The 15,993-nt window shown below is 43.1% G+C and overlaps 1 protein-coding gene and 1 long non-coding RNA gene across 3 annotated transcripts in view; one reads left to right on the top strand and one right to left on the bottom strand.

Annotated features, from left to right (window-relative positions):
* LOC124280938 (leucine-rich repeat serine/threonine-protein kinase 1-like) overlaps positions 1–15,993 on the bottom strand; it is a 52,567-nt gene that overhangs the window by 4,403 nt on the left and 32,171 nt on the right. The window contains 19 exon segments of the mRNA XM_046716943.1: positions 375–602; positions 1,213–1,307; positions 1,796–1,962; positions 2,151–2,361; positions 3,233–3,355; positions 4,966–5,217; positions 5,547–5,783; positions 5,927–6,004; positions 6,270–6,386; positions 6,888–7,095; positions 7,524–7,845; positions 7,848–8,478; positions 9,396–9,592; positions 9,821–9,943; positions 10,572–10,663; positions 11,864–11,996; positions 13,758–14,022; positions 15,404–15,526; positions 15,830–15,979. Coding sequence (XP_046572899.1) covers positions 375–602; positions 1,213–1,307; positions 1,796–1,962; positions 2,151–2,361; positions 3,233–3,355; positions 4,966–5,217; positions 5,547–5,783; positions 5,927–6,004; positions 6,270–6,386; positions 6,888–7,095; positions 7,524–7,845; positions 7,848–8,478; positions 9,396–9,592; positions 9,821–9,943; positions 10,572–10,663; positions 11,864–11,996; positions 13,758–14,022; positions 15,404–15,526; positions 15,830–15,979 — 3,752 coding nt within the window.
* Positions 10,676–11,857, top strand: LOC124280917. 2 transcript variants are annotated; one of them, XR_006899794.1, is made up of 3 exons: positions 10,676–10,707; positions 11,137–11,334; positions 11,383–11,857. It is a non-coding gene; the product is annotated as an uncharacterized LOC124280917 (long non-coding RNA). The 2 variants fall into 2 exon arrangements; XR_006899793.1 differs by lacking the exon at positions 10,676–10,707 and adding an exon at positions 10,784–10,806.

Below are 15,993 nucleotides of genomic sequence, written 5' to 3'. Positions count from 1 at the left end.
CCCAACACTCACCTATCCTCCAAACACTTACCTGTCCCTTCAAAACACCTTACCTGTGCTCCTCCCAGCATCCACCTGTCCTCCAAGCACCTACCTGTCCCCTCAAAACATCCACCTGTTCCCATCCCATCACCCCCATGTGCCTTTCACAGCACCCACCTGTCCTGTGCCAAAACCAACTTTTGCCTCTCCAAACACCCAACTGTTGTCCCCCCAGAACCAACCTGTGCCCCTCCTAACACACACCTGTTTCCACCTACATGTCCCCGTCCCAGCACGCACGTCCCAACATCCACACAACATCCACCTGTCCCCCTCTGAACACCTACCTGTCCCCCTCCCAGCACCTACCTGTCCCCCCTCCCAGTACTCACCTGTCCCCCATCTTGATGCAGCAGGAGCTGTAACTCTTCACTGCCTGGAACACGTCAGTGTGGGAGTCAGACAGTGGACCTGGCTGCGGCTGGTTCCTCACAAATATCTGGCCATTCTTCAGTGTGACAATGATGGCAGGTTCAGTTGGGACGTAGTAGAGGCCATGAACTTGGGGGACCATCATCACTGGCAGCTTGAAGGAGTGTACGAGCTGTTGACTCTCTGAGCTGGGGACAAGCAAACAGTCTTACAGGGATACCTAGATATATCAGTAACACCTATTATTTCAAAGGATCAGCCCCCAACACAAGTACCAGCAGGATTATGAAGACTTGGCTAACCTGATCCCAGGCTTATGAAGATTTAGCTCACCTGAACAGAAGCTTATGGAGACTTAGCTCACCTGATTATGGGTTTAAGAAGACTTATCTCACCTGAACACAGGCTTAGGAAGACTTTGCTCACCTGAAAATGGGCTTATGAAGACTTAGCTCACCTGAACATGGGTTTAAGAAGACTTAGCTCACCTGAACACCTTTATGAAGACTAAGCTCACCTGAACACATGCTCATGATGAACTTAGCTCACCTGAACATGGGCTTATGAAGACTTAGCTAACCTGAACACATGTTTATGAAGACTTAGCTCACCTGAACGAAGGTTTATGAAAACTTATCTCACCTGAAAACATGCTTACAATGGACCTAGCTCACTTGAACATGGGCTTATTAAGACGTAGCTTACCTGAACACATGTTGATGAAGACTTATCTCACCTGAACACATGCTTATGAAAACTCAGCTCACATGAACACAGGCTTATGAAGGCTTAGCTCACCTGAACACCATGACATTTCCCTGTGCATCCACACACCACACATAGCTGTTGATGACTGACATGGCCGTCACTTCTGCTCCTGGCAGCGGGATCGTCTGAAAGGTTATCACAAATACTGGGTACATGTGTCAGTAGTGAATATAAGTCATTACTGGGTATATGTGTCAGTAGTGAATATAAGTCAATGCTGGGTATATGTGTCAGTAGTGAATATAAGTCAATGCTGGGTATATGTGTCAGTAGTGATATAAGTCAGTGCTGGGTATATGTGTCAGTAGTGAATATAAGTCAATGCTGGGTATATGTGTCAGTAGTGAATATAAGTCAATACTGGGTATATGTGTCAGTAGTGATATAAGTCAATACTGGGTATATGTGTCAGTAGTGAATATAAGTCAATACTGGGTATATGTGTCAGTAGTGAATATAAGTCAATACTGTGAATAGGTTAATGCTTGCATACAGGCTGACGCATGAGAGGATCTTTCGTATTTCCACACAATCTGTACTTTGATGGAGAGCAGTCACATAATAAAGTGCAACAAACACTCAATAATCAACCTTCGTGTTTGAGCCCCCTCACCTTGCTATCAACACAATGGCTCCAGCGGTCGTAAGACAGGATGTCGATGTAGTATCGTGGGCCAAGACAGGCACTGAGCCAGATCTGAGCACGTGTTTCGGGTTCTGACTGCGAGCTGTTTGACAGCAGCTCTGGGTCGATGCCAGGAGATCCAGGAGTGGAGGCACCTACCACCGCAACCAAGGGAGAAATCATTGATCACCTTTGTAATATTCTTTATTTAATGAATATATTTTTATGTAATTGAAGATTGAATGCTTTACCTTCTTATGCTTACCTGATATTTGGGGAGATATGCTTTAAGTTTAATATAAGTGAGCCATACACATGAAAAATGAAAGCGAAAGTCAAATACCCAGAGTAAAGTCGCTGGCGTCCCTGGCAGGGACAGAGCACCCACACATGATCTTTGTTTCCTGGCCGAGGGAGACGACGTCACGCAGATGACAGAACTGGGGGGAGCGGGCTATGGCCAAAATACCCGCTGCTGAGGGACGTTCCTCGGGGTCTTGAGACCAGCTCACTGACATAAGGTCAAGGATACAGGAAGGGTACAGGTTCACTTCCTGTGAAACAGATGTCAACAGTTCAGAATGTTACTGATGTTGACCATATTTCAAATAGACTGATAGTGACATCGCATCATCACTAGTCAATCACCTGGAAATACTGGTGTGAAGTGTAATAGCGCTATAAGCCTATTTGCAGTCAGCTAATGAAATGAGACAATCTAAAATTCATGCAAGTCATTAATGAATCATAAAACTTTTTGTTTATTGCATAGAGTGATGTTTCAGTGTAGCTTGATAATCTATGTCGCAATAAACAAGAAGTTGTTATCCATAAAGTTGTATGCTTCATTATTGACTCACCAACTTCTAGACTACCCATCCAACAAAACATGCCAGTCAATGAGACCTACTCCTTAATGAACTTTGTACAATTTTGCTGATAATGAAGAAAAGTGCTGAGTAGATGTACACAAGGCAGTAGCATATATTGAAGTGTTTGTGAAATGAGATTTGAGCTCTCATTGGCCAGCACATTCATTGGGTTCCCCTCTAAGGAACTATGCCATGCAATATTCATTGGTTAAAAATAGCAACTACATCACAGATTGGTTGTTTGCATTCACAAGACATGGTGTATTCAAACCTGTGAACCACTGACTACGAGTACATTAAACTCTCAAACCTCATGAAACATTTAACACCTTAACTGATGATGTATTGAGGTCACGACTCGTCCCAAGTTGTCTACTTTTTTGCAAGATGCTACTTAAAACTGTCTTTGAAATACACTGTCTTGTCAATCACTTAATTGTCTGTTCTAGACTCTGTGTTATACATCATCACATAGCGGGTATATGGCTGGAGTGCAGCATCAGCCATGTGGTCTACATGGAAGCTCCCCAACATCTAGCTGCGGCACACGTACCTGTGTTGTGATGCTTGGTCGACTGCCCTGACACACCAGAGTGCTTGGGTTGTTCACGTCGCTGAATGGCTGGCGACATGTGATCAGCTCAAACATACACATCCCAAATGAGAAAATGTCCACCTACAGGAAGAAAGGGATTCTTCTTTAAGTATAAACATCCAAATTGATGTTGTCATTAGACTATGATCTACAAGAAGAAAACATAATAAAATAGTAACCAAGTGACAAATCAGCGTGCCAGAGCTATAGATTTTGTCCAGAAGTTGCGAGAGGGTGACAGACTGGTGTTTCAATGTCCCTTTCTATAATATATATAGTGCTTGCATGTTATGCTCCGGACTGATACAGGCTTCTTCCTATGGCTAATGGGGTGGTGGGGTAGCCTAGTGTACCCTCGGAACACGGGCCCTGGGTTCCATTCTTAAAATGGTTATAATGTTTGCTACCCCCACTCATTTCTGCTAGCCCCACCCATTTCTGCTAGCCCCACCCATTTCTGCTACCCCACCCATTTCTGCTACCCCCACCCATTTCTGCTATCTCCACCCATTTCTGCTACACCCACCCATTTCTGCTAGCCCCACCAATTTCTGCTAGCCCCACCCATTTCTGCTATCTCCACCCATTTCTGCTAGCCCCACCCATTTCTGCTAGCCCCACCCATTTCTGTTACCCCACCCATTTTGCTACCCCCACCCATTTCTGCTATCCCCACCCATTTCTGCTACACCCACCCATTTCTGCTACCTCCACCCATTTCTGCTAGCCCCACCACCCCACTCATTTCTGCTATCTCCACCCATTTCTGCTACCCCCACCTGCTAGCCCCATTCATTTCTGCTAGCCCCACCCATTTCTGCTATCTCCACCCATTTCTGCTAGCCCCCATTTCTGCTAGCCCCACCCATTTCTGCTACCTCCATCCGCTTCTGCTAGCCCCATTTCTGCTAGCACCCATTTCTGCTAGCCCCACCCATTTCTGCTAGCCCCACCAATTTCTGCTATCTCCACCCATTTCTGCTACCCCCACCATTTCTGCTATCTCCACCCATTTCTGCTACCTCCACCCATTTCTGCTAGCCCCACCCATTTCTGCTATCTCCACCCATTTCTGCTAGCCCCACCCATTTCTGCTAGCCCCACTCATTTCTGCTAGTCCCAGACATTCTGCTATCTCCAGCCATTTCTGCTAGCCCCACCCATTTCTGCTATCTCCACCCATTTCTGCTAGCCCCAGCCATTTCTGCTAGCCCCACTCATTTCTGCTAGCCCCACCCATTTCTGCTACCCCCACCAATGAGAGTTTTTAAATATATCAGCACCTGTGTCTCCAACTCTTGTTGCAGATTATTCCCATTGACTGAGATGTGTATCTACAGTTCATCCTGCAAACAGGGTTCTAAATACAATGGGTTCCCTGTGATATATCAAAGATATAAATTCCTGGAGATTCCACGTTTGAACTGGTCACTTGCAGCCTACATTGGTCATGCGACTAAATGGATCAGGTGGTCATGCTTGTTTGCTTGGGTAATTGTCATCGTACCCTGACCGAATGAATTGTTTCTCTGAATAACAATCAATGGATTGTCTCGTCCAGACTGGTCCATTATTTATGGGCTGCAGTCATACAACTGGAATATTGCTGATTGTGGTGTTAAATAACAAACAAATCATAGATATATATTACTATCATCCAGAGCTATAGATCTAAGATTCAGGGCGTGTACCTTCTCGGTGTAAGTGTCCTTCCCAGCATGCTGCAGTATTTCCGGCGCAATGAAGGGTGGTGTCCCTCCAAAGCCTTTAGCACCAGTGGGCATGACGCTACGACTTATCCCGTAGTCTGCCAGCTTCACATCAACAGGTGACACAGAGCTGGCCTCTGGTGACAGGGGTAGTGACCACACCAGTATGTTCTCCGACTTGAGGTCACGGTAGATGATGTTGCGGTCATGGAGGTAAGCCAGAGCTTGAGCCACCTGGAAATAATGTCTTGATAATTATGATTATGTACGTTGTAGCCCCTGGTAATACACTGTCGTCACAAGTTCCCCTTAGTGATATAATGCACCATTAGTCGCACACTGACATCAGTCCCTAGTTTATTGTAATTACACACTGACATTAAAGCAAGCTAAGTTGGGGTCAATCTGCAGCCCCAGCAAGTTGGATGCAACTCCTAGAAAACCCACTTGTCTAACAACCCAAACATGAATCTGTGTATGAATCTAACCGATAATGAATACCCAAGTTACACTAAGCACAATGTCTAGAGCATGACTAGACAAGCATCAGCTTGTGGACTAACCTGCACAATGATTTGTCTGATAACAAACAGGGGAAGTCTGCGTCCCGTCTCATCCAACATCTTGAGTGATGAATCTAGGGAACCATGGGGAGCCAGACTTAGGATGAGGGACAGTGGTCTGGTTGCCAGACCCAGCATGGGAACAATGTTTGGGTGAGAGATACTCTCCAGGATGGATATCTCTTGTCTGGCCGTGAGGTATGCTTGGCACGCACGGTCCATCCGACTCTCAATACTCTGTGAAGAACCATGGTATATTTGATGATTAGGCAACAGACGGACTTTTATGGTGTGAAAGCAATCTCAGTATATACAACAGTTTGAGTTGTGTGGTGAACACAAAACCAGCAGATATAGTTAAAGAAGATAAGACTCTGTACCTGTCGCTTCTGTTTGGCTTCTTCTCGAGTCCCATTAAACAGAACCTTCACTGCCACTGGTATGGCGGGCTCCTCACCCTGTACACAAAACATTTACAATGATTCTACCATGAGCTCCTTGTAGTAGTTACTGGTTGAGACTACAAATTGTATCAATAATCAAGTCCTCTCTGACATTAATTGTGTCTTAAATACAATTACAACAAACTACAGAATTCCTCACATCACAGCAACACAATAAAGCAAATAAAATAATAAAAGGATACCATAAAAACTTTAAAACTATTTCATACCCCTTGACCAAATACTTAACAAAACAGCCAGCAAATACTGATTTACAAACCTTCTTGAAGAGGTTTCCAGCAAACACCTTCCCAAAGGTGCCTTTGCCAAGTTCCCGTCCAATGTCCAGTCTGTCTGTCTCAGTGACCAGCAGCTCTCTGTCTACATCACGGAAACCCTGACAGGCACATTGCAAGTATCATTACTCATCCTGAAGATGCCATTGTCATTTAAACATAAAACTCCAGGTCATATAAAAACTAGCTAAATTCTCAACTGAACCTGTAACCCATCTATGTATAACTCCCATCAATCAGCAGAAACTCCATAAGCCTCCTTATGACAATATGGACAGGATTTATTATAGAAATGGATTCTGTTTGATTTGCCTTTGTGATAAATCAAAACATCAAGAACAAGTTATGATATTTATACCACACTGCACCAGATTCCATATTGTCCACAGCCCTAGTCAATCTTAATACTTATGTCATCAAAACTCCCATACATTGAGGGACCATATCAAAAGTTCAATGTAGGATAATGAACTCAATGTTTTGAGACATACTCCCCTTCTCCCCCAAACTTTAACTATGTGCATGAGTGCACTAATCCAAAGGCCACGGTTTAAGCACACTATGTGGTATAATCATTTAATGGATGGGACTGAGCTCCTCACCAGGTCAGGGGCAACGAAGAAGGTGTAGCTCTGTCCCTGGTCACCAAGGAGGTGGGCAGGTGATACACTGGCATGGACAGGGCAGCAGATGTTCACACCCTCCATCATGTCCAGCATGCATCGCTCCACCAGGTGGCTGTAGATGATGGCTTCTGTCTCCTGGCGCCGATGTGCTCGGTCAAATATGATTGCCTGTCCTGTCTGAAGTCTACATTAAAAAGATGATTGAGAAATAAAGTTTTGCAAGCAAATTTTCAGCCTTATACCATAGTTACAATATGTGTATTTTATAATAAATATTGTCTAAGGTGATCAGAATTGTTCAGATCTTTAATGACACTACGATGCATTATCTAGCTTGGACTGATAACTTGATATACATATTTGCCAGGCATCAAGGACTTAAGGACTCTGGGTTTGTCTTTAAAAACATTCCTTGAACTTAATCCATCTGAAATAGTGCAATTCAATATTATTTATTGTAAATGTGTACCAGAAACGAATGTATGGGCTTCATACTTTGATTAAAAGACCTTCAAAATCATCTGACCTTGACCTGTCTTCTGCTTGACCTCCACCAGGTGACTCTGACTCCTCCCCATCCTCATCCTCATTCTCTTCATCCACTTCTACCACGGGTGGCGCGCCCCCTGGCTGATGAAGATGGATGAACACTGGTTTGGCACCTCAGGGTTCATCCAAAACCATGCATCATGATCTAGATCAGAATGCATTTTACGCTGTCTTTGAACTTCTGAGTAAAGGCACTGAGGACAGAGCACAATCCGTGTGATGAGGTATCGGCCCTCACAGTTCTGGGTGAATCTGACCTCACCAATCTCGGGGTACCAGTCCTGGAGGAGATTGTCAATGTGCTCAATGAGCTTGCCCAAGAGTTTAGCTGCAGCGGAGTCATCCCTGAATAGAGTGGTTCTGTTTGTGGGGTCAAGAGTCTGTATCTGGGTCCTGCTTTGTTGGTGAGATGGAAGGTAAGGCTGTCTGTTGGTAATGAGATTTCTAGAATCTTGCTGTTCAACACATCAAGGAAAGACCACTCTGACTCCACATTGCACTTCAGGCGACACTGCGTGTAGTCACAGAAGCCCATTGTGGAGTCAGAGAGGACCTCGCGGATACGGAGCATCTCAAATCCAAGATGGTTGAGGATGAGACCTGTCTGCCAACATCGCCACTCAGGCTCTGTGTCGAACAAGGTCTTCATTCCTGGGCTCCGTTGCATCAACTCCTCAGGGAGCTTGAACAGACTCATGGCGAAGTGGTACAATGAAGAGTCTGCTAGAACCCGCGTGATGAGTCTTGGCCAGAACCCACTTGGAAAGTAGGTCATGAAATACAGACGACAGAAGGAGAAGATTGGGTTACTTGTGGCCTTGACTCCAAGAAGCAGAAGGTCACATGAGTCAGGTCGACCAGTTGATTCGTCAAAATGCTGGGGACCAGAATAAAATGTAGATTTTCCAACAGTCAGCGTCTTCACACTATCTGGTCTAACATACACCACATCAGTTGTGAAAGGCTTTGACCTTCGTTTGACTTGAGTGTTTTCATCCTCTGGTCTCCTCAGAGGAATCTGAAATTCAGACACACAATTCTTTTTACAGGTACCTCTGTAAGGTATGGTTAGGATGTCATTCTTACAAGGCATTGCCCAGTTCCATGAACCATGGTAATATCCTAATTATGATCCTGATACAGGTATCTGAGAGCAGGCCAGAAACCTACGATCGCAGGTTCAAATGCCAGTTTGTTTTGACTTAGGTTTGTCATGACAATTCCCCACAGTGCTGACTGTCGGAGACCTGCATCACTTCAGGCTTTCCTCTCACATTAAGCTAGCACACCACACTAGAACTGAAATTTGTCCAACCAAACTCACTCTCTCCTTACCAGCCTAACCACTATTTCCATATATAAACCTTGATAGTTCTGTTATGAGGAGCTGTAGTGACAAGCCACCAGCATGTCTGAATCACACTTTCGTCTACCATCTTAGTTGTGTACCTACCCTGACATCACACTTCTTCTCCACACTGACTAGCTGTGTACCTACCCTGACATCACACTTCTTCTCCACACTGACTAGCTGTGTACCTACCCTGACATCACACTTCTTCTCCACACTGACTAGCTGTGTACCTACCCTGACATCACACTTCTTCTCCACACTGACTAGCTGTGTACCTACCCTGACATCACACTTCTTCTCCCACACTGACTAGCTGTGTACCTACCCTGACATCACACTTCTTCTCCACACTGACTAGCTGTGTCACACCTACCCTGACATCATCACTTCTTCTCCACACTGACTAGCTTGTACCTACCCTACATCACACTTCTTCTCCCTGACATCTGTGTACCCTTCTTCTTCTCCACACTGACTTGCTGTGTACCTACCCTGACATCACACTTCTTCTCCACACTGACTAGCTGTGTACCTACCCTGACATCACACTTCTTCTCCACACTGACTAGCTGTGTACCTACCCTGACATCACACTTCTTCTCCACACTGACTTGCAGGTCTTCCTCTGTAGGCAGCAGTGACGGCAAGAGGAGGTTCTCATCATCGAACTGCAGTGCCACTTCAAATTTGTTCAGCAAGCTTGTGATGTCTCGCTGGATGTCCATTGGCTGTAGGGAGTTCTTGAACAACATCTCTAGATTCTTGATCTTCATGATGCCTACAAACACAAGATTACAGACTCTGCAAAACTTGAAAAATAAAACATGGTTCCTCTTTAACTCCAAACTTTCTTTTTGTCCAGGTCAGAATCATAGAACTAAATTCACAAAGGTGACTTCAAGGTGGTTTGGTGGCAATATGCATTCTCCATCCTTGGTTTAATTATCCAGACCAAAGCCTTACTAATTGGTTTCATGAAAGTTGTACAACATCTACACATCTGTACCTCTGGAAGCAAATCTGTTAATCTCCTTGATGGTGACAACCTTTGCAAGCTGGTCACAGAGCCATTGAGGATCGAGGAAGTAGAGATCCTTCAGAGAGAGGTCCTCATAGTGAAACAGAACACCTGGAAGACAGAATGAAGACAGAGCAGGTATAAGTTTCAGAACTACTTCAAGAAAGCCTCCTCATGCTAGGATCCAATAGTCTACAAATCTCAGGGAGAGAAATTAAACAAAGTTTACAACCCTTTCAAGGTTCACCTATAGACCATTCCAGGAAAGCCTATTAATGTTGCAAAGTTAATTTTAAACTAGATTGTCACAAGAGTGTACGACATTTTTTACAGGGGCCTTAACAGTTATGAAGTAGTTTTACAATGTTGTTTCTCTAAGAAGTTTTTATGAAATGGCACACTCGATTAATTCATCACTGTACAAGGGGCACTGGTAGCCCTTTCATCCAAGATGCCACATATGCTGTGTATAGCTGATATGTTTATAGGCTTGCCTCACTTATGTTTCTAGTCTTGCCAGCTCCATACCTGCATCAATTTAGGCTGAATTCCCACATCAGCTCACATACAAAGAAAACATTGCAACACAAATTTTCAATAGTATAACGTGTCAAAGTCAACTCCTATACTCAAATATTTGATTTCATACATTTGATACAAATTGGCAAATTACAACAGAGAAATTTCCACATTCCTTGTGGAGTTTGTATCAAATACCACAAATATTAAAATGGCTCACCATTTTCATGCAGGAATCTTGTTGCTTGTTCTAACTCTTCTACATCTCTGAAAGTTGTGCCGGTCTCCATCATCTTGTTCGATACACATAGCCTGCCAACAAAGTTTCAGTCAATATCAACCATCAAACATACAAGGTTTCAGTCATTATCAACCACCAGACATACAAGGTTTCAGTCATTATTAATTATTAAACATACAAGATTTCAGTCATTATCAACCATCAGACATACAAGGTTTCAGTCATTATTAATTATTAAACATACAAGATTTCAGTCATTATCAACCATCAGACATACAAGGTTTCAGTCAATATCAACCACCAGACATACAAGGTTTCAGTCATTATTAATTATTAAACATACAAGATTTCAGTCATTATCAACCATCAGACATACAAGGTTTCAGTCATTATTAATTATTAAACATACAAGATTTCAGTCATTATCAACCATCAGACATACAAGGTTTCAGTCATTATTAATTATTAAACATACAAGATTTCAGTCATTATCAACCATCAGACATACAAGGTTTCAGTCATTATTAATTATTAAACATACAAGGTTTCAGTCATTATCAACCATCAAACATACAAGGTTTCAGTCATTATCAACCATCAAACATACAAGGTTTCAGTCATTATCAATTATTAAACATACAAGGTTTCAGTCAATATCAACCATCAAACATTCAAGGTTTCAGTCATTATCAACCATTAAACATACAAGGTTTCAGTCAATATCAACCATCAAACATACAAGGTTTCAGTCATCATCAACCATCAAACATACAAGGTTTCAGTTCATCAGGTTTCAGTCATTATCAATCATCAAACATACAAGGTTTCAGTCATTATCAACCATCAAACATACAAGGTTTCAGTCAATATCAACCATCAAACATACAAGGTTTCAGTCATTATCAGCCATCAAACATACATGGTTTCAGTCAATATCAACCATCAAACATACAAGTAAAGATGCAGTTTTCAAAGCAGAGCTATTTATCCACTAGGAGAGGACCAAACGGAACTTGTAACAAAACACCTGTCATGTTATTGAGACTTCCCATTGGCCAATCATGAAAGTCCCAGTTCTGTTCTGCTGCAGGACTAATTCTGGTACACCTTGGGCCAGGACTTTCTAGACTCTGAGGAGGGGTAAGTTAAAAAGTAAACTGATTTCCCTAATAATTGTCTACATAGTTAACTGCTGTAGATGCATTCAGCTATTTCTGCCAAACATATAGATTTTGAATCTTTGTAATATGACGCTGCTCATAAAGACTCACATGTACTTGGACTTGGAGAGGACAGGCTCCTTGTTGTCATAGTGACGCTCCTGAGCCAGCTCCATCACCACATTCTGCAGCAGCAGATACTTCTTGGGGATCTTTTGCTTCAGCAGCTTCTGGGTCCGGGAACCTGACGCATGATACACCGTGATCACTGAGGCATTCAGTCAATCGAGTCATTCAAACAACTGGGTGGGTGATCACAGTTTGATGTCAGTGATGACCAGTGTGGATAACTGAGGTCACTGAGGCATTCAGTCAATCAAGTCATTAAAACAACTGGGTGGGTGATCACAGTTTGATGTCAGTGATGACCAGTATGGATAACTGAGGTCTCATAGGCATTCAGTCAATCAAGTCATTAAAACAACTGGGTGGGTGATCACAGTTTGATGTCAGTGATGACCAGTATGGATAACTGAGGTCACTGAGGCATTCAGTCTATCAAGTCATTAAAACAACTGGGTGGGTGATCACAGTTTGATGTCAGTGATGACCAGTATGGATAACTGAGGTCTCATAGGCATTCAGTCAATCAAGTCATTAAAACAACTGGGTGGGTGTTGTTTAATGTGATGACCAGTATGGATAACTGAGGTCACTGAGGCATTCAGTCAATCAAGTCATTAAAACAACTGGGTGGGTGATCACAGTTTGATGTCAGTGATGACCAGTATAGATAACTGAGGTCACTGAGGCATTCAGTCAATCAAGTCATTATAAAAAACTGGGTGGGTGATCACAGTTTGATGTCAGTGATGACCAGTATGGATAACTGAGGTCACTGAGGCATTCAGTCAATCAAGTCATTAAAACAACTGGGTTGGTGATCACAGTTTGATGTCAGTGATGACCAGTATGGATAACTGAGGTCACTGAGGCATTCAGTCAATCAAGTCATTAAAACAACTGGGTGGGTGATCACAGTTTGATGTCAGTGATGACCAGTACGGATAACTGAGGTCACTGAGGCATTCAGTCTATCAAGTCATTAAAACAACTGGGTGGGTGATCACAGTTTGATGTCAGTGATGACCAGTATGGATAACTGAGGTCACTGAGGCATTCAGTCAATCAAGTCATTAAAACAACTGGGTGGGTGATCACAGTTTGATGTCAGTGATGACCAGTATGGATAACTGAGGTCACTGAGGCATTCAGTCAATCAAGTCATTATAAAAAACTGGGTGGGTGATCACAGTTTGATGTCAGTGATGACCAGTATGGATAACTGAGGTCACTGAGGCATTCAGTCAATCAAGTCATTATAAAAAACTGGGTGGGTGATCACAGTTTGATGTCAGTGATGACCAGTATGGATAACTGAGGTCACTGAGGCATTCAGTCAATCAAGTCATTGATACAACTGGGTGGATGATCACAGTTTGATGTCAGTGATGACCAGTACGGATAACTGAGGTCACTGAGGCATTCAGTCAATCAAGTAATTAATACAACTGGGTGGGTGATCACAGTTTGATGTCAGTGATGACCAGTATGGATAACTGAGGTCACTGAGGCATTCAGTCAATGTCATTCAAGAAACTGAGTAAGTGATGATAGATCTCATATTCAAGCCATACCACTTCTAAGGAAACCTTGGTTGACAATTTGTACCCAGCAGACTATAATCTAGATATTTCAAACACCCAGCAAGATTCACATCCCAGGATGAAGGTACAGATACATGCAGCTGCTAGTGTGTCCGAGTGTGGATACAGCTGTCTGGAACTGTATCTATGACTTCCTATGTAGGGTCTTCAGCTGATGCAGGGTCAGGCAGATCACATTCTACGACGCACTGCTTCGCTAGATGTACTGAACAGAACGGATGCTGTAATAACACAATATCATTTTGAAGTTAACTGAGAAAGCAGCATGTACTACTTACGGGGATGTTTGAGGTCGAAAGCATGGTTGTAGATCATGTCCACAAGCTTGGACACATTTTTGCCAGACTTGCAGCTGACATTGATGGTGTCCAGGATGTTGGGAAGCCCACACTTTTCTGGCTCCTTGACCAGGATGAAGTTCTTCTGCACCAGCCCCATCATTGCCTCCTCGAAGTCCTCTGGGTAGCTCTTTCTGGTGGCACGGTCCTCCAGCTTGTCTAGGTGGGTGCCGATGATGATCACTGGGGCTCCAGGGGCTCGGGCCTGGCAATCAGGGAGTGGGTGAGAGAAATTGTATCTTAAAGAGTATTTCAGTTATGTCATGGCAAGTGAATGTCATGTGAGATGACAGTCTGAATTGACAGGGTTCACAGGTTTGTACCATTTTGATATAATACCGTATACCGGGAAATTTTCAAGGTACTAAAATTTCGAGGTTTGAGACCCCCAGAGCTTTCGAGGTGATATAAATTTCGAGGTTTGGGGGCCTAAAATATATAAATATTTTAGACAATTTTAATTTCGAGGTTTAATAGAAGAAAGTGGCCAGAAACATGACGTACCGGACCAATACTCACTGAGCTATCGGCAAAACTCCTAGTAGCCAGTGGTAACTGCCGTCTGACTGTTATAATTACCGGTATACCAGTCCATGGCAGAAATAATAGTAATGAAAACAACCCTTTGATCCTTTGTTGTGATAAATGACCCATGAAACACTCTGTCGGGCGGTTCAAACATGACGCCATTTTTTCTCAGACGATATTGGGTTTTTAACAACTAACTATAAGCATGTATGCATGGGTCTCTGCTGAAACTATGTTGTTGTTAGAAAGCTGACAAGTTGACCTCTTTAGCTTAAACTGACCAACTGCACGGATGCCTTACAGCTCCAGGATGTTTGTGTAAACAAGCCCCTTAAAGACGCCAAGATTCATCAAACCTGGCATCGCCGATGCAGTCCGTTTGGCCAGAGAGTGACATCGAAAGTGTATTGACAGTTGGTTTGACTTTACATGTAAGACACTGATTGAATTACATATTTTTGTAATGCATGTTATTCTGGACCAACAATTACAACACAATTAAATAGTCTCGACACCGCATTTCTGTTGTTTGTTTATTCAGGCCGTTCAGGTTCACTGAACGTTAAGATTAGTTGTAGACAGGCATTACAGAGTTACTGCGCATGTCAGGAAGTCATTGGTTGCCAGCAGTTGAAATGCTTATCGATAGGAAATCCAACCCAAAGGTTTGAAGTTCGGAAAAATTCATGGATATAATATTTTCAAGGTTGCGTTTCCAACCTCGAAAACCTCGAAAATTAGATACCTCGAAAATTTCCCGGTATACGGTATTGGGTATTATGCTGATACACCAATCACCATAACTGGGTCTCACCTAGGCCTCAAATGGTCATAGGATCCTGTCACATGAAGGGACAGAACTATGCAGAGGGAATGGAACCACCTTAGTCCTGATCATAATATTTCATGGTGGCACAAACACAAGAAAAACGATTGCCTGCTAAACCCTTCACATTTACATTTTTCTCAAAGAACTATTTGAATATAGTGAACTATATTCACTGACAAAATGTATATTGTATCACTGATAACTATAGTCACAGTTGTTCATGACTCACCTGAATGTTAACGAGCCACTGCAGCAAACTGTCCACACCTTTAGGCCCATGTGTGAGGTTCCACAGAACCAGGTACAGCGACCTCGGCGACAAGAAGTATTGATGGGTGGCGTAGTACTCGCGCTACATGAAAGGAGAAAACAGCCAGGAGTTAGATAACACATTTCAGTTCCAGTTAGCAATAAAAGCCAAGGACATATAAAGCATTCACTATTTTCTACAAAGCAATATCACCACAAACTTGCGATCAATGGAAACATGTGACCAATGCAGTACAATTTTGATACAGAAACCTATCTGACTCTACCTTAAAAACAACATTCAGTTCAGCAATGATGTTACAAGCATGAAGTCATGAAGAATTCTATTCATGAGTGAATGACCTTTCACAGTTGTCTAATCATGATTTTTCTGGTAATGACTCACCTGTCCACCAAAATCCCACGTACGGAAATGCACTGCACCCTTTGACCTTCGGTCAATGACCAGTTGGCTGATGTCAATGCCGACTGTGGATAACGTCTGACCTCGAGGACGTGTGGCATCCGGCGTGTTGCTCACCCGATCCTTCCAGTGCTGTAGGCAGACAT

The sequence above is a fragment of the Haliotis rubra genome, unplaced genomic scaffold (assembly GCF_003918875.1).
Source record: "Haliotis rubra isolate DU_JTF1 unplaced genomic scaffold, ASM391887v1 Scf276, whole genome shotgun sequence".
Classification (NCBI taxonomy): Eukaryota; Metazoa; Mollusca; class Gastropoda; order Lepetellida; family Haliotidae; genus Haliotis; species Haliotis rubra.
The sequence above is the reverse complement of the archived record's forward strand: the minus strand, read 5'-3'. Positions and strand labels throughout refer to the sequence as shown.